General features: G+C 42.6%; 2 protein-coding genes across 2 annotated transcripts in view; one reads left to right on the top strand and one right to left on the bottom strand.

The window, feature by feature from the left end:
* Window positions 1-1520: 1520 nt before the first annotated feature.
* LOC306879014 (cytoplasmic FMR1-interacting protein 1 homolog) overlaps window positions 1521-26017 on the bottom strand; it is a 50006-nt gene continuing 25509 nt past the window's right edge. Inside the window, exons 21-31 of the mRNA XM_079431676.1 lie at window positions 25901-26017; window positions 25269-25468; window positions 14041-14128; window positions 9864-10007; window positions 9327-9417; window positions 8045-8175; window positions 4824-4896; window positions 4613-4707; window positions 3243-3481; window positions 2994-3141; window positions 1521-2909 (exon numbers count right to left, since the gene is read on the bottom strand). The exon at window positions 25901-26017 is cut by the window's right edge and continues 3 nt beyond it. Of these exons, the coding sequence (XP_079287802.1) occupies window positions 2745-2909; window positions 2994-3141; window positions 3243-3481; window positions 4613-4707; window positions 4824-4896; window positions 8045-8175; window positions 9327-9417; window positions 9864-10007; window positions 14041-14128; window positions 25269-25468; window positions 25901-26017 (1491 nt within the window). The 3' untranslated portion in view covers window positions 1521-2744. The remainder of the gene's footprint in view (window positions 2910-2993; window positions 3142-3242; window positions 3482-4612; window positions 4708-4823; window positions 4897-8044; window positions 8176-9326; window positions 9418-9863; window positions 10008-14040; window positions 14129-25268; window positions 25469-25900) is intronic.
* LOC306879016 (fibronectin type III domain-containing protein 9-like) lies at window positions 12131-12967 on the top strand. The gene has a single exon (XM_079431678.1). The coding sequence runs from the start codon at window positions 12278-12280 to the stop codon at window positions 12908-12910; it is 633 nt and encodes a 210-aa protein (XP_079287804.1). The 5' UTR covers window positions 12131-12277; the 3' UTR covers window positions 12911-12967.

Raw genomic sequence — 26017 nt, 5'->3', positions numbered from 1 at the left:
GAAGATCCAGGGGGCGTGGTTGGATCCAGATCCAACTCCTCCCACCTTACATATACCTAAACCTACCAATCTCCACCCCCTAGATGTGGATCCAACCACGCCCACTGGATTTTTGTGGACTGCAGCGAGCCCTACTTGCTTTATTCGGGGCCGCGACTCTTACTCTGCGCTCCAAAACGCTTAACGGGAACTCAGAGCAGTGCGGGCAGCATTCGGGATTAGCGAGCGCAGCCTGTGCATGTCTAACTACCAAACACGTTATGCACAGAGGGTGAGAGTCTTTAGACGAGATCATAGACCAGCATGCACATGGACGAGAGGGATCTTTCCCTTTCGCTGTGCTGCCGGATGGGCTCGCAGTCGCCATAACAGAGATGCGAACACCGAGAGATTAACGAGATCACCACAACGTGCCTCTCGATAATGTGTTTTACAGCAAATTATTCCCGTAAATGTGCTGGGATCGTACCGATCCGTCACACCACTTAACGTGAGGGAATAATTAAGAGAAAAAAAGCTGTAACTGCTCGATAAAGAAAACGAGAACCCGCCTTGACGAGCTGGTCCCCACTAGAAAATACAGCAGAAAGAAAATATTCATTTTAACAGAGTATTTTCCCAACCAAAAAGCAGCCGCGTTCGGTGACGTGCCTAAAAATCATCTCGTCCATGAACAGTTTAGCGGCCACTCAACAAGGATCTGCTGAGGATAGCTTCCAAAAGGATCTTCACGGAGAAGAGAACGAGAATGAGGTAGGGACTGTTATGCAGTGGTATATATTGGGGAGGCGGGACTCCCTCATCACTGTCGTGATTGGTCTGTCAACCGACAGACGTGGTGTAATTGGTGCTTCCAGGATTGGTCACTCCCGAGGCGATTCCCATAGTGAGATACCGAACGAATGTTTGAAAGAAAACTTCCATGCAGGTGTGTTGAGGCAAGTTGGAGCTAAACTCTACAGGACACCGGCCCTCCAGGACTGAGTTTGGACAGCCCTGAGTTAAGCCCTTCAGGAGACTCACAGAAGACTTAACCCGTTTAATCCCAAATTTTTCACATGAAAATATCCAAATGATGTCATTAGTAACACTTTGACATTATTTGTTTTAATTCTTTTGGAAAAAGTGTGAAAAAGTGTGTTTTATGGTCAGAATTGTGACCAGTACTGAATTAACATTTTTGCAGTCATATAAATTGTTATATCTTAGCCCAGCTATTTTTAATTGTTTGATCACATTCTAGGGTTAATATTATGCGTAAAAAAAATTATACAACATTGATGGGAATACTGAGATAAAAGACAAAAAAAAACCATCAACGTATTTCAAAATTGTTACTTTTTGTAAAAAAAAATTATATTAGTGCTGAAACTGCATTACAACGGCAATATTGCAACTTATTTGTAACATTTGAACTTTACATTTAGTGCAATATTTTGTCATTGCAACATTTTAGTGCAATTTTCACTAACAACGCCATTGGATTTATATTGTATACCTAAGTTCACTGTTATCCCACCAGTCACTTTTGTGACCATCAAGATGTTTACTCATTCTATAACCACACTCAGCAAAACTGAATATATGTGAATTCATGTGTTAATACAGCTTACCAAAAATCTTTGTCACAACTTTAACATACTTTACCAGCCTTTTGTTTTGGAGCTTTGATGCAGCCGTCATCTTCGGCGCTGCTGGGCATGCGCACATCAATACAGCGTAATTTTTGTCACACTGTACAACAATTGCTATTTTTTCATTATTGTAAGGGGTAGGTTTGGTGCAAACAGGAAATAAACTGGTTTGGTCATGTGACAATTTGCACTAACCATGTGACACTGCACGTTTAATTGAGACCCTTTTATTTTTTCCATATTTGCTGGAAGTGCACTAAAACAAAATGAGAAAAAAATTCTGTAAGGTTTTTAGAACTTTGTAAATGAAAAAAAAGTCACTATTGTGACTGGTGGGATTAAATGGGTTAATGTAGTTTTTTTTAAATATAGCTCTCAAATTGAGTAAACAATGACACTTTATTTTGTGTGAACTAGTCCTTTCACTCGTTTAATTTGGTGAAAAAAATTGCCCAGGAAAACAGAGTTTCATATTTATTGAATTAAAATCTGATTACATAATTCAAATACAAAAAGGCACGTTTACTTAGAGTAAGAACTTGGTTACGCTTAAAGTTTTATTCGGGATAATAGAAGAAAAAGAATCTTGCATGCAATCATTCAAAAACACCACACACTGTAGAAATATACCACTGGTCTCTCCCCACAGCAAAAATTTAAATAATCAGTTGATAAAACCCACTTGGCCATTTTCCAACCCTTTCCCACTGCTTTCCCCTGGTATAAAACACGAAAATGAGTAGTGCTGTGCTATCATTAACAAATAAAAGATAATAGTGATTTATCTATAATAAGGCACGAGTGTGTACAAAATAAAATCAACCTGAAAAGTAAAACTGGGCCGTGTTTGTCTATCATTTTAAAACATATTTTGGCCTAATTTACCAAAGCCTGAGACGTGCAAAACCCAATAAAGGTACAATTGATTGATGCTTACAAAACACTCGACTTGTCACAAGGCAACTTACTGGCTCTGTGAACACTACAGGCTGGTGTAAGAAAGGCGTCTCCAAGTACAATGTGACAGTGAAACTGGTCCTAAACTTGTTGCTAAATATGTTCTCCTCTACCATCTCTTCCACTTCAAATTGGTGCAAATGTACGCCAATCTCAGTTACTGGCCAATGACTGATGGATCGGAGGCTGAAAGCAACGGACATGTTCGACTGGCATGTTCTCTCCATCCCCAGACTTCAGGTACTTGTTCAAAATTGCGAAGATTTCATCATTCAGAACCTGGAACTTGCGAATTCGGTCAACCATTTTCTTCAGAGGCTAAAGTGAGAGAGAAAAAGATGGTTTACCTGATGTCTTGACTGCAGAAGTTAAATAAAAACTTCTCATAGAGGAAAAACTCACCACACTCTTGATGATCTCATCTTTGCCGTCATGTTTCTGCACCTTAAGGAAATGGTAGCTGAAGTCCAGGACATCAAAGCGTCTGTGCTGTCCAAGCAATGTGATAATCATGCAACCGGCCCAGTTCAGACCATCTCCAAAACATTGCCTAGAAGAAAATAATACGCTTTAAAAAGCACAGATATCCTAATCTCACTGTAAACAGCCATTCTACATGACGAGAAAAACAGATGATCAGTTTGCACTCACTCAACAGTGAACTCATGCGCTCCCACCGGGATGCAGTATACAAACTGCATGGCGCTCCACAACCTGTGGAACTCCACGCACTCGTCCACGTGCATCACGCCGTTGCTGGGCAATGGGCCACGCCAGATTGGGTCGTCCAGATAACCGCGGATGCGAGTCAGAATGACCTCAAATATGGAGAGACCGCAGCACAGCCGCTCCTTAGTCAGCAGGTCACCCTCACGGGCGATGGCAATTTGCTGATGAGAGATTGTACAGGGTATTGATTAAAATCAGACCGGTCTGAATCACGATTGACTAGGGTATTTGTTTTGTCAAAGCATATGATTTGTCCTTCAAATTATATTTAGTTATTTATAAAATTTGAACAGTAGATTGCGATGTCACCACAATGATGATGGCATAAAATGGCACCACTGAGATGTCATAATTTAGATTTGTTTATCTCACAATTGACTCAATGTCATTTGTCAATAATGGCATGTCTAATTCTCACTTTTTATCTCATAATTATATTAAAAAATTGAAATTATGAGTCAAGATTGACTATCAACTTTTTATCTCAATTTCAACTTGTCAATTTTATCTTAATTATTAATTTGTATCTCTTAATTTCAATTTTTCATGACAATTACGGCTTTTATCTCATAATTTCAGACCTTTATCTCAAAAAGCATAATTTACCAAAGTATAATACATTCAACTTGTCATAGTTATTATTTGATCTCATAATTTCTATTTTTAAAAGCCTAATTATGGCTTTTTCTCTCAATTTTTGCTGAAAAAAAACATGATTTATCAAAGCATGATCATTTTGATTTGTCAGTTGATTTTATCTCATAATTTACTTTTTTTTTTTTGTCAATTTCAAATTAATTATGGCTTATTATCTCAGAATTTCAGACCTTAATCTCAAAAAGCATGATTTACCAAAGCATAATCATTTTGACTTTGTATCTCAGAATTTCAAACTTCTTTCCATATATAACATTGGTCTGGGACATTTTTTTATTTTTAAACACAGAATCAAATCACAAAAAACACAAGTGTGATTACTGATTCCCTTTGTAGAAATGCCAATTAATGTAACAAAAAGTGACAGAAAATAGCGGTGTTACCAGGATTAAGTAATACTCATTTCTTAAAGCAAACTTCACTATTTTTCTATGAAAATAATCAGTTTGCCCATTTCCACTGCCACAACTCATAATGAAAAAAGTGAATGTGGAAGGCTCAGGGATGAGCTCAAACCAGCAGTTAGGTGTGTAATTGAAGATGCTATTGACAATAAGTAGATGTGTGTGTACTGAAGGCGGCAAAGCAGCAGAGCACGACTAAAGCGGCTGTCATCACAGTGATGTTTCACCCACCTGAGGGGTTCCCAGACGCTCAATTAGAGGCACCATATGCAGTGCTGTGTATTTGGCCTCCAAACGCTTCATCTTTGCATCCAGACGCTCACCTTCTGCTCAAGTGTGGGTTGTAGAGGGATTATTGGATATGTATGAGGAACTGCTCAAATAAAGCATGCTAAAAATACTGCATATCCTCAACGGCAAGCATACATAAACATGAGCTTACCTTTAACGTGAACTCTTGGCAAGATGTTCTGGAAGGGCGCTGCATGCAGCAAGTCACACACCTCCTCTTGAGACTGCAGGAAAAGACACTCATTTCAGAATATGAAACAATCTTAAGAGGCAAAAGCTGAAGTAATCAATAGAACAGTGGGTTCAAAGCATGAATTAAATTCAAATAAGCAGTCTGAGACAAGCCAAAATTGGCACTTTGACACATGCATAATCACAGAGTTTTGGTGCATTACGTTGATCAGGTTAACTAGTAAAGCACAGAAACCATTAGTCATTAGATTAATGTTTGTGGGCGGTTTTTGGTAACACTTGATTCAATGTTGATATCATGAAATAACTAACATTTTTTAGTAACTTGAGATATTAAAAATACAGGAGTATATGTAGAAATTAACATCGAACATTATGTATATCCTCATGTCAAACTACACTACCAGTCAAACGTTTTTGAACAGTAAGATTTTCAAAGGTTTTAAAGTCTCTTCTGCTCACCAAGCCTGCATTTATTTGATCCAAAATTAAAGTATTAATTTCAATAATTTCTTCCGACCCTCCAAAAATTAAAACTCCAAGCTTTTGAATGGTATAGTGTATAATGTTACAAAAGATTTTTTTTATCAGATAAATGCTGATCTTTGGATCTTTCTACTGTTTTAAATATTGATAATAATAATAATAATAATATTAATAATGTTTCTTGAACAGCAAATCAGCAAATTAGAATGATTTCTGAAGGATCATGTGACACTGAACACTGGAGTAATGATGCTGAAAATGTATCACAGGAATAAATTACATTTTAAAATATATTCAAAGCAGTTATTTTAAATAGTAAAAATATTTCAATATTACTACTTTTGCTGTATTTTGGATCAAATAAATGCAGGCTTGGTGAGCAAAAGAGGATTTCTTTTGTGGAACTGGGGTGGGTGACAACAAAAAAAAACAGAAATGGCACTTCATGTCAAAAAGGTGTTTTAAAGCATGCCAATGAAGCTTTTTAGAAATCATTGGCACAGATTTTGATGGTAACCAGGTATGGTTCCAGCAGATGGAGCCATGCAATCACATACACCACTGACAGGAGCTATTACATATCAGGCTGTTGACATTTAAATTAAAAAATGCAGAAAATTACAGCCGACGGCACTGATTGCATTGACCTTGCCATCAGGCAGAGCAGGTACTTGTACACAGGCACAGAGATTTTCTTTTCCACGACTTTATTTTACCAGACAACCCTTAATTTGACTATATAATTTGAAGTTTAATGTGGAGGGTGGTGGAAGACAGCATCTCCCTGGGTAGCTCTCATAATTGTGACTAATGGTTGACAATTAAACAGCAGCTTGTCACATCTGTGAAGAGTCTCTTGAGTGTCTGGATAAATGTCAGATATTTTCAACCAATGCTGCAGTGATGTTACATCCATTATGCAATGAAAACCCAGGTAACTTCTTCAAAGATCTAAAATGTCTTTTTTTGGGGGGGGGTGTTTACAGATTCTTGGTAATAAACTCAAATAAAATAATAAATTATTGAAATATATCTAGGTATTAAAGTGGGGTTTGAGGGGAAGGATTTGTATTACATATATTTGTAAAAAAAAAAAAAAAAAAGAAATAGAGGAATAAATATAAAAAAAACACAAATCATAAAATATGGCATGTGCTAGTTTAATGGTATTATTATTCTTTACAATGTACACAGTCCTGGTTTCAAAAGTGCAGCATGTTAAAGAACTACAAAGAAAGCTCTGTAATTACAAAATGATGAAACATCAGCTGAAGCACCTAAATATACACTTATCTTTTATATATAAATTAATTGTAACCTAAAATCTTGATGTTGAACGTTAAAGCTGTTAAATACCCTAATAAAAAGTAAACCTGTGGCTATGATGTTAGGTCTTTAGACTCAGCTACCCTGACTGTTATTTATTGCGAGTAGCAAGCTGTGCTTTGGATTTATTTGTGCCCTGAAAGGAATAAACTCGTTAACAAATTATAAATCAAACTAAACACATTAAGAGCTGTGGAACAGTGAAAGTTTACCAAATGGCCTGTCTTCTGGGGGGACAAACATTTCTTACTCTTAATGATCCTATAATAAATCCAAGTATGTGATCATTTGATTGAAGGGATTTGTCACCATTCAGACTTTAAAAAGAACCGAAAATGAGAAGCAAAGTCGATGTTGTGTATAAGCAAGGCTTCAGCAAGATCAGACGAACTCAGAAAATATGCACATAATGCTTTTAGAGGCTGGTTCAAAAACAATATACAAAACAAAAAAAGATGTGAAGCTGATCTGCATCAAAGGGTTGAAATCTGGCATGGAGAAACTGACAGCGCTGCCACATGCAACACAACTGCAGATGTGTTCCCATGACAACAGTGTGTCAGAGTCATCCTAAACACTGAGCAGGTGACAGACTAAATAATGGAAGTCACCGGTGTTCTGTACTCTATACAAAATGTATATATAAAACACATGTATGTGAATGCATGTGTGTATGTAATTAATTTAATCTAATTACATGATGTGCTGATTAATCTAATTAAATCACACATCGGTTTGGGCTGAGAAATGACCCCCCAAAAGACAGTCATTATTGTGTTAAATACACAGTCAGTCATTGGCCTGCATCATGTGTCAACTGCTGCATGCAGTGTAAGATGATGTACCTGTCTGCGCAGGGCCAGTGTGCGTTAAATGTTAAATCGCACCTAATTAACACATAACAGTAAATATATATTGCTCTATCCTGTCATGGACTCATAATTTATATTAAAAAAATAAAAAAGTTTAAACATGAAGAGATTCATTCATGATTGAAGACTTCAGTGAAGTTATGTGTCTTGTGTGTCACTTGTCAAAGGACAAAGAAGAGAATTTGAAAGCAGCCCAACCACACAGGAAGAAGTTAATTAGTAAAGCTCACTACTACACTCTTTACTCTAAGAAAAATATTTCAAAACCACACTATATCAATATACTGAAGAAGATCTGTTTACCGATGGCATTGACCCTCTGCTTAGCTTACGTACTGAAAGTGGTAATAAAAAGATTGGATATTCTTACATTAGCTGGAATTTTTTCTTTAAAGAAAAGATTATGGCAGGTTGCAACAGCTGCTAAGGTATGATTGGTCAGTACCATTTTTAAGGCATCTTTCTGTAGTATAGTGTGAATGCTCAGTGGTCATACCAAGCTCTGTTCACTCAGCAGGCAGAAGAGCAAAGCGTTTCCAACTTCCCTCAGGTTCTGGAAGCACACAGTCTTCAGCTCAGCATACTCCACAATGTCCTTCAACTGGTGGTGGAAGAACTCCAGAATACCTGCATTCAGCAGACAAAATCATTCTTTCACTCTTTTGGTTGTTTTAGGAAAAGTATACGTATTCCTCTGTTTGCACACTGCACAGTGATTAGCAAAAATAGATCCCATTCCTGGATCAACATGCCCTAATTACTGCCTTAAGTCAGGATGTCTAGTTGATAATAATATTGTAAGACCTCTTTAAGATCAAGTGAAGAAATTTAAGGAATAGACTCAAGGGAACATCAATATGTATTCTGAACCTTACGATCACACTGCAAAAAAGTCATGTTGTTCCTCAATAATTTTCTTGTTTTCCAGTGCAAATGTCTCAATTATAAGAAAATACATTTATTTGAGAAGCAAAATGACATAAGATGAGAGTTTATGATTCAAACAAAGACAATTATCTGCCAATGGCCTCAGAAAAATCAACTTAATTCAAAGGAAAAACATGTTTTTATACCCTACTGACATTTTGTTCTTGTCTTAAGCATAAAATCACTTCAGTTTCCTTGATTTAAGGATCTTTAGATTTGGACTGGAAAACAAGACACCATTATGTATATATACACAAATGCAAATTTCTGAAGAACTTTGTTATTCCTGTTACGTCCAAGAACCCAAAAATAAGTAATACTCTTACCAGCAGAAGCCTTTAACTACATATACAGACCCTTAGCTGTTTTTCTACCCTCTGCCTTTCTCTCTCTCCTCCACCCACCCACTTCATTTCATTTCATTTTTCCTTTCATTTCTTTTTGTCCAGGCTGACTGAAGCCCACATAATCAGATACAGCCATGATTTCAGTGTGGAGCTCACTCTCTCAATATGGTCACCCGGAAAAGTAATAACAAACAAAGAAAGGAAGAAAGAGAGCAAGAGGCAATTACCAAACCCTCTCAAGTCAAGAGGGGTCTGATTAAGTCTTATAAAATACCCAGCGTCTTCTGCGTAAGCTCTGCTAAAAGCACCACTGTGTGACAGACACACTGCAGACAGCCAGTCTTCCCAGCAGCACAGTTGGATTCACGAAAGCTTAATAATTCAGTGCTTATCTTCTATTTGGTGATAGTGGGAGCTCATATTTATACAGGGTCAAAGTTGCTCTCTTGGGTCAGAAAACAAAAGGATAGCTGAGGATTGTCCAAAAAAAAGTGCAATTTTCACCTGGCGAGCCGTACTCATGGCGAGGCAGACGGCATATCTTGGGCATCACTTCCATCAGGGTCTTCACATACTGCAGAATGGTGCCCTGAAGCTGCACCAGAAAAAACAAGATTACAAGGTGATTTCAGCAGAAATGTAGCTAATACCCACACATCCTGAACTTTATCTTTTATTCTTTAAAGTTAGTGTAAAAAATTCATCTCAACAATGATCAATGATTCAATTAAGATCCTTGTAAATGGTCTGCTGCATCATGAAAACAGACATTTGGTATAAACCATATCAGTGCATGCATTCCTGGGAACCGAACCCATGACCTAGGTGTTGCTAGAACCATTCTCCACTATCTGAAACCACTATAATTAAGGCATCATTTGAGAAGTTCTAGTGGGAATGTGGCTGAACATAAATACTAAATACACCATCCATTTCTTCTCACATGTTTGAGAGCCGCAGATTAGAAAAAAAAGAGATTATGTCCAGGGTCTTGCAAAAGCAGATCTCCATAAACTTCAATTAGCATGCCTATGCACGTACCAGGCTTTTGACGACCTTTAACAGCTCTTCCATCACCACAGCGATGCCCTGGTATCCCAGAAGTCTGCAAATAGCCTTAACATGTGGAGGTCCCAGGAAGTTCCGGTAGAGGCTGTATATGCTACTGTACGCCAAATTCAAGGCCTGAATTATCATGAAAAAGAAAAAAAAACAAGTTATGGAATGCTTGGAACAAAACTCAAGATTTCTTATTGAGGCAGAGTTTGATTTGTTTGTCACTTAGTCATTTGTACATGTAATGAAAGTAAATAAAGATAAGCACATTTTTTAAAAACATTCAAAATCTTAATGATCTCAAACTTTTGAATGGCATTGTGTGTGTGTGTGTACACACTTTTATATTATTATATCAATAATTTGTTTTTAAACAATGGCTGACAAACTCTAAAATAGAATAGTAACAAAAGAAATAAGCTTCTCTCTGTTCTTTTAATAAGAATGCAGTACTTGCAAGTTGACCGATTAATGATTAATCAAATTCATGAGCATACATGTCCGTAGGTGTTGTGGCAGTGAGTCAGGGGAGACAGGTCACCGGTCTGAGGGAGTAATTGACAGCAGAGTGGGGGAGGAAAATGCCATGTGTTTTTCCAATGATTGAGAGAGCAAGGATATGTAAGAGATTGAGGATGAATGAGAGGAGTTCAAGCTCTCCCAGCTGTAATTCTGTTTAAAATGCATACTACGCAAAACACTGATGCGTCGTCTCCCCCTCCCTACTGTGCTCACTCTCTGTCTGCTTTATTTGCCATCTGCTGTTCTAATCAGAAGAGCTTTTCTGTGCAGCGGTGTGGAAGTGGAGCTCTTTCTGCAGGAGACCTGAGCCATGCCAAACACAGACAGCTACAGGTCACACTCTCTGAACACTTCAGGGGATTCAGTCTGCAACGGAGAGACGATCTGTGTATGAAGTGACTCTTCTCATCTTTTACGGTAAGATTTTTGCTCCTTTACATCTTAATCTCAGTTTTCCCAGAGACACCCATGTCTCTGTTGGGAAAAAAATAGGTGTAGATGACCTGTAAACACTGGTAAAATCCAGACAAGTGCTGTCTGAAAATACAACTAATTTCTTTCTTTAGCAGCTGTGTGGATTTGAAAAAGACTGGAAGGAGCAACAAGTCTGTAGGGAGAGAGAATACACGTCCTGTTTTCCTCAGACTTCTCTGAGCATTATTGACAGTGTGCTTCTGGAAGACCAAAACGATTAGACTTCAAGCTTTCGTATGGTGCTGACTGCAGAGTAATTACAGCATGCGTGTGTAGCGTATAGGGTAACCACTCATCCACACAAGTCCAATGTGGTGATTTATTGATCGAGTTAATGGGCTTCAAACAAACCAAGGGCTTGAGAGTCAAAAAAGGCATCCATTATAAAGAAACTAATACATATTTTAAGCAAAAGATAAATATCTAGAAATTTCAAAGCAGCAGAATTCTTGAAGAGATAAAGCAGATGATATTAAAAATAAATAAATATTTAAAAAAATAAAATAAATAAAATAAAGTGCAAAATAATCATGCAGCAGTGTTTGATCATGGCAGATATCAAAACAGTGAAGACTGAATAAATAATTGTTTATTATAACTAAACCTCAAAATTATACTTATTGGGCTGTAATGCTGTTTATTTATAATGACTTGAGAGAATCTAAGAACCTTTTTCTTGGCAAGCAGATATATGGATGTAGTGTCAATTGGAAATCTCTCTTCAACTCATTCACATAATCCTGCTTTAGATACCTAGTTTTGAAGAGAAAAAAAATAGATACAACGCAATCAAGGCGGATAAATAAAAAAATCTGTTCTTGCACTCAATAACCTGGTGCTTTTCCCCACTAGATAAATCTGCTTTCCCTAACACCATGATAGAGCAGGGCAATTGTACTAGAATACAAATGAAAACTGAAATTACAAAAGAGGATATAACCATAAAAAAACCACCTTGTGTGTTACCTACAAAACCATTCTCAATGTTAATTACTACAATATGAAAGACAAATTAGACAGAAATGAACAGCACAGAACACGTTCAAAACATCTGCAGTGTTTATAGCAAAGCTGTATTTTTATATATACCTGTCCTCAGCCAGTGTTTTCTGATTAAATCCTTTTGACAAAGCACTTCAATTCAAAATCAATCTCAATCGCTGAAACCTGAAGTTTTCCATTTCTTTAAAAACATGCTTTTATGCCAGAAGCAAGCCCATTACTAATCTATTAAGTCCTTGTTGTACTTCATTCATTTAGATCAATTCTGACCTTGAATGTTTTTCCCCCCTTTATGCTTCCAGATCCTTCAAAATCATTGCATGTCGTCTCACACCAGCCTACATCATCAAACTGTGCGTGCATAAGAGCCTGAGTTTCAACTTAAAAAAAACAAACTCAACATGACTATCACCATTCAGAACATCACAGCCACCTCTGCCGTCGTCAGCTGGCCATCATCTCCAGGCTGCGTGGACACGTTCTACAGCGTTATGTATCACCCTAACTGGAACAGCCTGCTGATGGGTTACACGCGCAAGAGCTTCCTGCGGGAGGACAGGGTTCCCGTGAGCCAGATGTCCACCAGTCTGGGCAACCTCAGTCCACAAACCACTTACATCCTCTGCGTCACCTGCCAGTCCGCCAACCCCACCAGAGAGCAGTGCCAAGTCTTCAGTACCCTAGATGAGGGCACTGAGCTCGGAGAGAGCGGCAGGGAGCTGGCAATGGGCGTCTGGCTGGCCAGCAGCATCCTGTTGCTGATCATTGCTGTGGCTCTGCTTTGGGGATGTCTCCACACCATGTGTCCAGCAAAGAGAGACCCAGAAAGAGGCAGCCAGTCAGGTCCAAACCCTCCACACCTGGCTCTGACCTCCATGGGTGGGAACATGGAAAGCGAAGGAAGAAAAAGTCTGTACACGCCTGGTTTTGGTGGGGAAGACTCTCAGAACGCAACGGTGATTGAGAATCCTTTCCGAGTTGAGCACGGCAGAGAAAAGGCTAATAAACCGAGATTTGGCCCCGGGTCTGAATAACTAGGACACCGAATTATTACTTTGATGCACTGACTAATTGAAGCAATTGAAACAATTTTGAGGAAAGGAGACTGACAGTCGAACTGGGCTGACAGGGTTAAATTAGCATTTAAAATGTCCGTTGAAAACATAACTAACATTTTAAACAAGAAAACTAAAGGAGGCCACTTGGCTTATTTTTTGGTATGCCTTTACAATGGTTCAATTTGTTAACATGAGTTAAAGCAACACTATGTAACGTTTGGCGCTCTAGCAGTTAATAAACCGAACTGCACGCATCCGGTGGAAGAACATTCTAATCGGAGCTACTTATCTAAGTTTATGTCTATGGCGATTCACACAGGTATGTGTTACTCCGCAATGGTGACGACCCGACCAGGCTACAATAGTCCAACTATAAGCACTTATTATAAGTGTACCGTAGTGATTCGGGATAAGACAAAAACACGGTTTGGAAGATGAATTCATGATGTACTCGCTCGTTATATACATTTTGCAAATTTTGAACACAGAAAGAGTTACATAGTGCTGCTTTAATGAATTTGGCATCAGAATTAATTGTTATTTATTTTTATTCATTTATAACCACCCCCCCCCCCCCCCCACACACACATTTTTTTTTTATAATTTATAAATAATCATAATTATTATAATAATAATTTTTACAATAAGAAACAGTACCAAATGTTCCAATACACACAAGATTCACATCAGAAGCATAATTTATTTTATATATTCATATTTCTACATAATGTGGGTCACTTATCAACCTACAATGTTGGAATCGTGTCTGTGGAGTACAGTGTCAGTTTAAAGTTAAACACCACTGCCATATTGGTTTTGCAAGGCAAAATAAGAACCACCAAAACATTAAATTGCTTAGTGCACCTTTACCTTTAATGGATGTAGAAGTGTTGATTTTAATGTCTACATAACTTTATAAAAAGTCTGAACTGATACTCTATCTGTTTTGTGTTAGTTGTATTGAAATCCTACTATGCTTGAAATGTACTTTGCCTACCTATCTTGCTTAATAAAAAAAACCATTTCCCTGTATGTTATGGTTTGTGAGAGTTAATTCTGGAGATGTAATAGATGTTCGTGTGACATTTAACCTCATGCAAACCCACCTTTGAGCCATACAGGTACTGTGGCTGGGCATTGGGAGGCTTGTCTCTCTGAAACTCTTGTGAAAACGGCAGCACAGTGCGAACAAACCTAAAGGAAGGGGAAAATTGTTTTTAAAAAATCTGTATTATCGCACAGTTATTTTCAATTCTGTTTAATAAGGCTGTGCTCAGCATGTCCACTCCGGACCTATTCACAGGTAACAATACAGTGAAAAAAAACTTATCACACAAGTAAATCCGCAGCTTTCAAAGGAACATGTTTCTAAGGAAAAATAACAAAAAAGCTACAAATATCTGCTGTGACATGACCAACTTTTAACTCTGTGTGCTGGTTGAAGTCACTTGTGACTTGTGGGTGTGATTGTAATACAACAGGAGCAGGTGAGAAGTGGAATCACTGTGTTCGGTGTACCCAATCCATCACTCTGAGAGTCTACTGAGAATCAAGCACACAATGACTGAAATGAGTCATTCATCCTTTATCCAAGAAAAATAAATAAATAAATAAAAACATGGAGCAAGCTGGGCTAAAGCCAAGAGTGCATCTCAGTTTCTCGAACCTGAAACAGAGATGTAACCTTCAGAGATCATCATTCTACCATTTATGAGCTCTATTGAGACCACAGCAGAACCCTGATAGCATTAGTTCACTTTGATACCTGTTTGGGCGAAAGGCTGTCATATTATGGGGAAGTTTTAGGAACAACTGGCTGACGATCTCAATGCGTTTTACTGCCGATTTGAAAAGGCCAGACTGACACCCAGCACCCGCTCTGATCTGCACTTCACACATCCACCCCCCCCCCCCCCCCCCCCCCGCAACCCCCCTTACTCCCTCCCCCACCATTCTACCTGCGTTTAAAGTCTGTGTAGAGGATGTGAACCGGGTCTTCAGAAAACAGAAATCTAGGAAAGCTTCAGGACCGGTATTTCACCTGCCTGTCTAAAAGTCTGTGCTGACCAATTGGCCCCCATCTTTACACAGATCTTCAATAGATCTCTGGAGCTGTGCGAAGTTCCCTGCTGCTTCAAACGCTCCACCATCATTCCCGTCCCCAAAAAGCCCAAAATCACTGGACTTAATGACTACAGACCTGTCGCACTCACGTCTGTGGTCAAGAAGTCACTTGAGAGACTGGTCCTGGCCTACCTGAAGGACATCACTAGACCCTTGCTGGATCCTCTTCAGTTTGCCTACAGAGCAAACAGGTCTGTGGATGACGCTGTCAATATGGGACTGCATTACATCCTGTAACACCTCGACAAACCTGGGAATTATGCAAGGATCTTATTTGTGGACTTCAGCTCGGCCTTCAATACCATCATACCTGACCTTCTCTCAGACAAACTGAGACAGCTCTTTGTGCCCTCCTCCATCTGTCAGTGGATCACCAGCTTCCTGACAGACAGGCAGCAGCTAGTGAGGCTGGGCAAACTCACTTCCAGGACTCTCACCATCAGCACTGGCGCCCCTCAGGGTTGCGTTCTCTCCCCACTGCTCTTCTCCCTCTACACGAATGACTGCACTTCAAAGGACCCCTCTGTCAAGCTCCTGAAGTTTGCGGACGACACTACAGTCTAGGGGTCGACCGATATGTGTTTTTCAGGGCCGATGCCGATACCGATTATTACAGACCAAGTAGACCGATAACCGATATATTGAACCGATATATATACGTCTGGTGTAAAAATGAAAATGAATGTCAAAATTAAGAATAACAAGGGCTCTGACAAAAACGGCCTTCCCTAGTGTTGGTTGCACTTCTTACTCTTGTCTTCCTCCATGCATCCATCTACAATAAGGGTAATATATAAAGAGAGAGTTAAAAGTGGGGCCACTGCATGCTTCATGATTAAGCCTATGAATACTAAATACTACAGCTAAACAGCTTGGGGAAACGTAAGTATTTGGCTTCAATAATTTACATGTTAGAAATGTATGTGTAATAGCATAACCTCTCATAATTCTTCATTAATTATTTTCGGTTGACTAAATCATAACCTACAAGAGGTGACTATTCAATTCATCATCTAATGCACATCAATTGATTAATTTAAAAACCGCAATGTATATAATACGTGTAAATTTAATTGTCTTCATAGCTCCATTGTAGAAGTTGCGAAGAAGACCGCAACTATTTTAATGAAACTATAACACTAATAGCCTGTTATAGGCTCACTTGGTTCAATAGCCTATTGAAATGTCCCAATTTCCGTCATCATAATCTTGGCCTATGTGACAGTAACTTAATCTTGGCCTATGTGACAGTAATTTCCATTAGTTTTCATTTACAGTGCAGTGCAAATGAAGGCATAAAACATTAATTTAATTTATCTTTTAATCAAATGAGAGTTGAACTATTTTTTGGCAAACAAATGTGTTTACTATAAATTAAAACATGTAAGAAATAGCGTATTGTGTGATTGTTCTTTTAAACAAAAGTTGTAATAATTGTAGTAGTATTAGTAAATAAACCGAACTTTTATTTTGACGGGTTGCCATGAGGACCTCTTAAGTTTCTGTAGCCTATTTATGATATGACGATCGTTTTACTCAAACGAAACAGTCAAATGCTCATGAAGTAACTCTCAGCGCAGTTCTGGGGATGATGTTCATGTATTTATGTCCTCATTTAGTGACATGGCAGATGCGGAAAACGTCTCGGGTTACTTGCGTAACCCATGTTCTCTGAGTAGGGAACGAGACGCTGCGTAGCTTACGCAATGGGAACACCCCCAGGTGTGACGATTGTCTGAAGCCCTTATAGAATCACGCCAATTCATTGGCTGATGGCGCGAGATGCCGCCCCTACGTCATACGTGATTGACATAGACCCGCGATCGCGCCATCTTACTCCTCAGATTTTCCTGTCGAAGAAGCAGGTCGACAGCAAGAGGAGCTTGGCAGCGGACGCAGCGTCTCGTTCCCTACTCAGAGAACATGGGTTACGCAAGTAACCCGAGACGTTCTCTTTCATAGGTTCACTCAACGCTGCGTAGCTTACGCAATGGGAACGAAATACCACACACGCCAAGCTAACGCGCTGCCAGACCTGGCCCATTACAGACCAGAGCACTACAAACCTAGCTGGTTCAAACAGAGAGAACCTGGGAACCAGGAGCTGTATTTGCATCAAGGTTATAGAACCTCACAAAAGTATGCGGAGAGGACCAACCTGCCGCCATACAAATGTCCTCCAGGGGAACCCCTCTAAACAAAGCTTGGGAGGAGGCCACCCCTCTGGTGGAATGAGCTCTGATGTCCAGAGGTGAAGGCAGACTGCGCACCTCATAGGCCAACGAAATAGCATCCCTAACCCAGTGGGATATTGTGTGTTTAGATGCGGCTAGCCCTTTGCGGCCTGCACCAAAACACACCAACAGTTGTAGGGACTTACGCCACTGGCTGGAACGGTCCACATACACCTTCAGGGCTCTAACAGGGCAGAGCAGATGAAGCCTATCATCACCCTCACTCGAGGAGGAGGGAGAGAAAGCCTGCAGCATTACCACCTGTGAACGAAAAGACGTAGAGAGAACTTTGGGGACATAACCAGGCCTAGGTCTCAGAAATGCCTTGACTAGACCAGGAGCAAACTCAGTGCAGGACTCGCTGACCGACAGAGCCTGCAGATCTCCCACACGCTTAAACGAGGCCAACGCCAACAAAAGAGTAACCTTTAATGTCAGAATCCTCACGGGAGCTGACTCTAGAGGTTCAAAAGGAGACTATCAACCCCTTCAGGACAACAGAAAGGTCCCAAGAAGGGAAACTAGGAGGACGAACCGGCCTCAAGCGCTTAACCCCACGCATAAAGGAAGATACTAGACGATGTCTACCCAGCGGGACATCGTCTGAGTCCCTTCGAGCAGCAATAGCCGCAACGTAGACCCTCAAGGTGGTAGCGGCCGCTCCAGCCGAAAACTTATCCTGTAGGAACTCCAGCACTGAACCAACCGGGCAGTTAACTGGGTCTACAACATGAGCCAAGCACCAGGATTCAAAAACCCTCCATTTGGAGAAGTAGAGCTTCCTAGTGGAAAGGGCCCTGGCACTATTAATGGTCTCACGGACTCCATCTGAGAGACCAAAAGCTAAGGGCGACCTATGATCGGCCATACCCACAACTTCCAGATCTCCGGATGTGGGTGCCAAATTCTGCCCTGAAGCTGACACAGCGGGTCTTTCCTGACTGGAATTTCCCACGGCTCGCCCTCCAGAAGGGAGACCAACTCCGAGAACCACGTCTGGGAAGGCCAGAACGGGGCTACTAGGAGAAGACGGACTCCGTATGTCCTCACCCTGCACAATACTGCTGGGATGAGCTTGATCGGAGGGAAAGCATACAGACTCATGTCTGGCCATGGGTGCGCTAGCGCATCTATCCCCAGAGAGGCAGGATGAGACAGGGAGAACCAAAGGGGACATTGAGTCGACTCCTGAGACGCAAAGAGGTCCACCTCTGCTGCGCCGAAACGTTCCCAAATCTGATCCACCGTCCGGTGGTTCAGCATCCATTCCCCCGACCTGAGTTTTTGCCTTGACAGAAAGTCCGCCGCTAGGTTCAGGACCCCTGGGACATGGACCGCTCTCAGGGACAAGAATCTGCCCTGTGCCCAAAGAAGCAGCCGACGTGCATGCCTGTTCAGGGTGCGCGATCGGGAGCCCCCCTGGCGATTGATGTGAGACACCACCGCCATGTTGTCCGTCCTGACGATGACGTGAGAGTGCGCCAGGAATGGAAGAAAGTGAGTGAGAGCTAGGTGAACCGCTCTCAGTTCCAGACCGTTTATGTGCCACGTCAGGTACTTGCCTGACCAAACACCGCAAGCCGGTCTTCCCTCGAAGACCGCCCCCCACCCTGAGAGGGAAGCATCCGTCGTTATCATTTGGCGACGGCAGACTAACCCCATATTCACTCCTGTGTGGAGAAAATTGAGGTCCCGCCACACTAAGAGGGAGCGAAGACAGGCGCCTGACACTCTTAGTAGGCGGAGGGATGGCCAAGAGGGGTGAATACCAAGGGACTTCATCCACCAGAGGAATGGTCTCATATGGAGCAGCCCCAAGGGGAGAACCGGGGAAGCCGCTGCCATAAGGCCCAGGAGCCTGCGACACAAGCCCACTGATACGCGACGGCCTAGCCTGAAGCGGGCCGAGCACGACTGGATGCTTTCCACCCGAGCAGGGGCCAGACGGGCCTGCATCGAGGTTGAGTCCAGACAGACCCCCAAAAATGTGGTCTGTTGAGCTGGAGTGAGCACGCTCTTCTGGCCATTCAGCCGGAGGCCAAGCGCACGAAGGTGGAAAAGGAGAGAATCCCTGTGACGAATCACCTGCTCCCTGGAACTGGCTAGAACGAGCCAGTCGTCCAGGTAGTTGAGGATGCGGATGCCCTGGAGCCTCAGCGGGGCTAGAGCCGCATCCATACACTTGGTGAACGTCCTTGGGGCCAGAGCTAGCCCAAAGGGAAGAACCCTGTATTGGTAAGCCTTTCCCCCGAAGGCGAACCTGAGGAACTTCCTGTGTCTCTGAACCACCTGGATGTGAAAGTAGGCATCCTTCAAGTCGACAGTGACGAACCAGTCCCCCTCTCGGACTTGGGAAAGAATGCTCTTGAGCGTCAGCATCCTGAATTTCCCTCTGTAGAGAGAGTAATTCAGCCTGCGCAGATCTAGTATAGGACGCAAACCCCCATCCTTCTTCGGGACTAGAAAGTAACGGCTGAAGAAGCCGTGCTTTAGGTCCGAAGAGGGGACCTCCTCTATTGCCCCTTTGAGCAGAAGCGAGGAGACTTCCTGCTGTAGGACAGAAGCCTCGTTGGCGCTGTTCACAGCAGTAAGAAGAACCCCGTTGAAACGGGGGGGGTTGCGTGCAAATTGGAGTGTGTAACCAAACTGGATTGTACGAAGAATCCAGGGCGACACTCCCGGCAGGTCCCTCCAGGCGTGGAGGAAGGCCGACAGAGGTAGCGGAGTGGAACATATCAAGGGGGATACCAACACGGGGTCCCTGCTTTGAACGTCCCCCTGAAGGGAGGGGCAAGTACCTAGCTGAAGCAGAGGAGAGCTCACAGCGTCCTCGTGCACAGAGGCATGACCTAATGAGGCCATAAAGGCAAGGGCAGGAGATACTGGCGCGGGGGGAAAGCGCTGGGCGTCCCTTACCGTGTGTACAATGTCTGCAGCCTGCAGCAACTCTGAGGGGAGAAAACCTGAAGTGTCTCTTACCTTCAATGGTCGCCGAAGAGGGGAAGTGACCTGCGCTCCTCGAGACGTCACTACCGGCGAGGATGGCACAGTTGGCGGAGGAGAGCAACTCAGAGACGGACAGAAACGTTTTAACGGTCCGTCGCGATCCAACGAGGCGGGGGAAGCTCTCCTCTTCCTGATACTCATATCAGGAGCGACCCGAAGAAGCCGCCGCGGGGGGCTTGTTCGGGCGTTTCAAGTCTATCCGCTTGCGGGGGCGCTGGCGAGTAGCGGAACGACCACGGGCTCCCCAGACCGTGTATAGTGGGGGATGCACCGGATCGCGATCGCTCACTCTACCGACTGGCTCCCTTCTGGGGGCCGGGCGCTCCCTAGAAGATGAGGCAGAGGCAGAGGCCGGTTCGCGCGCACGACGTGGCATGAACTGCTTAAACGCAGCTGACTGCGTTTTAGCAGCCCTGAACTTATCGACTACAGTGTTAACCGCATCACCGAATAAGCCAGAGCTAGAGATCGGGGCGTCAAGGAGGAAAGCCTTCTCCTTTTCCCTGATCTCCGTCAGATTCAGCCACAGGTGGCGTTCAGTTGCCACCAAACCTGCCATACTGCGTCCAACCGCCCGCGCTGTATGCTTAGTAGCACGGAGGGCCAAGTCGGTAGCCCTGCGAAGCTCCTTAACAGCCTCGGGGGTCACACCATCCCCCTCATCCATCTCCTTCAGTACCTCAGCTTCGTAGGCCTGAAGGATGGCCATAGTGTGGAGAGCCGCGCCTGCCTGTCCCGCCGCCATGTAGGACTTACCGACCAAAGCAGAGGTGGTTCTACACGGCTTGGACGGAAGGAGAGGGCAAGACTTCCACGAGGGGGCGGAAGTCGGCGAGAGGTGTGCAGCGAGCGTGTCCTCGATCGCCGGGACTGCGGCGTACCCCTGCTCCACAGAACCAACGAGGTTGGTGAAGTCAGCGGCCGCCGCATTAGTGAGGCGGGAAGAGAAAGGCTGCTTCCAAGACCTGGAAATCTCGTGATGCAGGTCAGGGAAGAAAGGCAACTTCCTCCTCGCCGGGCGCGAACCAGAGCCACTGAGGAAACGCTCGTCGAGCTTAGATGACTGGGACTCGCGAGGCTCGTCCGGCCAATCTAAGCTCAACTTCTCAGTGGCGCGCGCCAAAACGTCCACGAGTTCAGAATAGGCCGGAGAAGGCCGCGCCTCCTGGCCGCTAGGCGGGAGAACGTCGAATGGCGCGGCTCCGAAGTCCTCAGAGTCGGAGGCCGCAGTATACAAAATATCCTCCAACCCGAAGGAAACGGCTTCCCGTGCCTCCGGGCTGGGTGCAAGACAGCCGCGAGAAAACTGGACCGGAGAAATCGCGCGGTAACGCCCAGGCGATGGAGGGAGAGAAAGTGAAAACTGCTCACTCTCCATAGCCTCGAGCTCCGCATCCGAACCCCAAGCCCCGGCTTCGCGGAGGGAGGAGGCCTCCGGAGCAGCGCGGCGAGGGAGAACGGCAGATTCTCGATCAAAAACCGCGAGTCTAGCGCGCAAGGTTTTTAAAGTAAAATTCTCGCAGTACTTGCAATTGGAAATGCCAAAAATAGCGTCTCGCGCGTGGGCCAGGCCCACACATCTGACGCACTTACCGTGCTGGTCATCACTCGCGATGAGGAGAGAGCACGGCGGTTGGCACCGACTAAAATCCATTCCACACACCACTAGGAGAATACAATTCCACAGATGCGGTCGCTGAAGTGGAAAGAATCCCAGACTAACGTCTTCGAAAATGGGCCAGAAAAACCGCGAGAAGCGAACGCTTCTGAAGAGAGGAAAATCTGAGGAGTAAGATGGCACGATCGCGGGTCTATGTCAATCACGTATGACGTAGGGGCGGCATCTCGCGCCATCAGCCAATGAATTGGCGTGATTCTATAAGGGCTTCAGACAATCGTCACACCTGGGGGTGTTCCCATTGTGTAAGCTACGCAGCGTTGAGTGAACCTATGAAAGAGAACACCGCGAGCGTCGCGCACTTCAGTGTGTGTGTGTGTGTGTCAAAACCGCGCGTCTGTGCCATTCACATATACAGAGACACGCCGAACATGCAGAATTCATATTTAAATAGTCTTTTTGCAGCTTAATGTTTACAGATAGTCCATATCATGAGTCGATTTAAGTGTACTGACCTACTTTTGATTAATTCATCCAAACTTTGACTAATTCCGTGACTCCGCGTTATACAGTAGCTAAATTCCATTTATATGACTGGATTCCGCGATTCCCCCTGCGTTTCCCCCATCTCGGAAACCATAAATAGATAAAATTGAGGTTTTTACAACTTCAGTGTAGTGGATTGTAATTTATTGCAACTTGAGCAACGTCTGCTGCTGCCTTTGAGAGATAACTGATGCGTGAAGCAGCACCAGTTAGCAAGAGCTTTCGGTGTGAGAGTGCCTTTAGTCTTCCACGTTGATTGGTCGGACTCCTGACTCTCAACAAATCAGATGCGCGGTGGGCGGAGACTGCTCTAGGCCACAGAGTGGTGAGTTCAGACAGGCTGCATCAGAGCCAAATAGCGCGTTTCAAAATTAAATAATTTTATCGGCACATCGGTTTTGAAAATGACCGATGCCGATTATCATAAAAATGCTTAATATCGGTGCCAATAATCGGCCAGGTCGATAATCGGTCGACCCCTACTACAGTCATAGGCCTCATCAAGGACGGTGACGAGTCTGCTTACAGACAGGAGGTTGAGCAGCTGGCTGTCTGGTGCAGTCTTAACAACCTGGAGCTTAACATGCTCAAAACTGTGGAGATGATAGTGGACTTCAGGAGGAACCCCCCTGCTCTCCCCCCACTCACCATCATGAACAGCACTGTGACTGCAGTGGAGTCATTCAGATTCCTGGGAACCACCATCTCCCAGGACCTGAAGTGGGACAATCACATTGACTCTATTGCGAAAAAGGCCCAGCAGAGGCTTTATTTCCTCCGCCAGCTAAGGAAGTTCAACCTGCCTCAGGAGCTGCTGAAACAGTTCTACTCTGCCATCGAGTCTGTCCTATGTTCTTCTATAACTGTTTGGTTTGGTTCAGCTACCAAAACAGACATCAGAAGACTACAACGGACAGTTAGGACTGCTGAGAGGATTATCGGTGCCCCTCTGCCCAGCCTCCAAGAACTTTACACCTCCAGAGTGAGGAAAAGGGCTAAGAAAGTCACTCTGGACCCCTCACACCCAGCTCACTCTCTCTTTGTACTGTTGCCCTCTGGCCAGCGCTACAGATCACCGAGCACCAGAACAGCCAGACACAAGAACAGTTTTTTCCCCCAGGCCGTATCCCACCTGAACAACACATAACACACCCTGGTACTGTACATCTGTAAATAACTCATCAAACCTTCATCTGTACATAGGACACATGCACATTCACAGTTCTGTCTATGGTCATGTCTCTTTTCTGTATATTTTTATTCTTTATTACTATTGTTATTCTTAATTATTGTCTATTCTCTTCATTATTAGTGTTATCACCTTAATTATATGTTGTCTGCACTAAGTTTGTACTTTCTGTACTGGAAGCTCCTAACACCAAGACAAATTCCTTGTGTGTGCAAACACACTTGGCAATAAAGCTTTCTGATTCTGAAGTTGTGGCCTAATGGTTAGAGAGTCAGACTCGTAATCCAAAGGTTGCGGGTTCGAGTCTCGGGCCAGCAGGGATTGTAGGTGGGGGGAGTGAATGTCCAGCGCTCTCTCCACCCTCAATACCACGACTGAGGTGCCCTTGAGCAAGGCACTGAACCCCCAACTGCTCCCCGGGCACCGCAGCATAAATGGCTGCCCACTGCTCCAGGGGTGTGTTCACTTTGGATGGGTTAAATGCAAAGCATGAATTCTGAGTATGGGTTCAAATATTCAAATACTTGGCCATATGTGAATCACTTTCTTTTTTCACTTTACTTAATGGGTACCTTTATGATAAATTTGTCATCAACACTTCTATCTTCCCCATGAAGGTCATGAAATGTTGAAAGCATCTTAACTTGACAGTGTAAAGATTATTTTAGTCTTCTTTTCATCCCACATTCCAACTCTTTCATGGCCTACCATCACCTCTGTTCTATACAGCCTAACTTAAACACCTCACAATTCAGTTTTAGGAATATTTCTCACCTCACTATGGTTCCTTACAAAGCTCACTTTCTTTTTCTCACTTGCTGTCATATTTGATATATGGGTCAGATTGTACCTTATGCTCAGAAAAAAGATTGTATTGTGCTATTTGACAGTAAAAAAGACACAAAAAGAAAAAGTGATGGATCCCAACTGCAGAAGGTAGACAAACACTCAATAATTCACAGGAGAAAAATTGATAAAAAAGGTAACCTATTTGTCTCCACTTGCTGCAGATTAGATGCTTCTTAAAAGCTGCAAACAAGAATCTATGTACAGTACAAGAATGTGTCTCAAATGTATCTGAAACATAGCAGTCTTTTCCTGGTTGGAATAAGCACAGACTTTAAGCATAGACTGACTATCAATAACTAATGAATTAACTTAATAATTAACCATTCTCTAAAAAATTAAAGACGAAAGCAATGCTCCATCTTCATTTAAGTGGCTCATTCATCTGGCTTTCTGACAAGTGATGAAAGAAATTTTCTATGTAATTTGACTTTTAATCTCAATCACATCTTGTTTAACTGAAATATGGATGAATGAATACATATTACATCAGCTGAAGCCTGAAAGTCAAGTCTACACTAATATAGCTGTTAAAATGCTGCCTATTTATGACAATATAAATTTTCTGTGATTTTAATCCTGTATGAATTGCCATGACAATCAGTACAGATGTGCCAATTTATAACAAAAAAAAATTCCAATTGTCCTAAAATGCATCCTGTCCAAGCTGGGCTTAAAAAACAAAACAAAACAAAAAAACATTATTATTATTTATATTTAAAATAAATAAGTAAGTAACTTTTAAGTAAACCTTGGGCACTCCCTACCCACCTGTTCGTGGAGCCATTGTAGCAGTAGTTGGGCAAGAAGTCATAGTTGAGTTCCCAGAAGACATGGAGAGTGATTCTGCCATAGGGCGCAGATACATTGTGGTTTGCCTCACGGAACATGGCGTCGATACTGTCCAGTGTCAAAAACTTACTGAGGAGCTTATGGGTCATCCGGTTTATGTCCAACAATCCCTCCAACTCCTGATCAATGACAGAGAAAAGAAAAGCAATTGAAAAAAAAAAAAAAAAAAAAAAAAACACCCTCTCACTTTCTGACACAACAATAACATTTAACAATGCATTTCTATTCAGATGCATACACAGACCTCCAACAACAATTTGTATGAATACTGATAATGAGCTTTGGAACAATTTCATGGCTTTTTGTAATGCACGTGTCACAGTCAGACATCCATTCAAATGTATATACATTAACGCGCACACATACAGGAAGCAAACATGAATAAAATGATTCACTAGTCTAAATTATTTATGCAGCACTGAATTTCAATTTTGCTATGAGAGATGGCCTCTTTACACAGCTAAAACAAGCTGATAAAATTCAGGGTCTCCGTATGAGAAAATTAAAACTGCAAATTCCTATAAAAACAAAGATTTTAAAGGATAAGGCACCACAATAGAAGTGAGGTCCTCGCTTTCAAAGCGGTTGATGGCGAGCTCTAGGGATTTGTACAGTGCCGTGGACACTCGCTGGGTGATCAGACGATTCAAGTCGATCGATCGTCCAAG

Source organism: Barbus barbus, assembly GCF_936440315.1.
Source record: "Barbus barbus genome assembly, chromosome: 13".
Taxonomy (NCBI): Eukaryota; Metazoa; Chordata; class Actinopteri; order Cypriniformes; family Cyprinidae; genus Barbus; species Barbus barbus.
This window is presented reverse-complemented; position numbering and strand designations above follow the sequence as displayed.

Bases quoted from the DNA above. Each gene is read 5' to 3' on its own strand.
- LOC306879016 (XM_079431678.1), top strand. From the start codon at position 12,278: ATGACTATCACCATTCAGAACATCACAGCCACCTCTGCCGTCGTCAGC.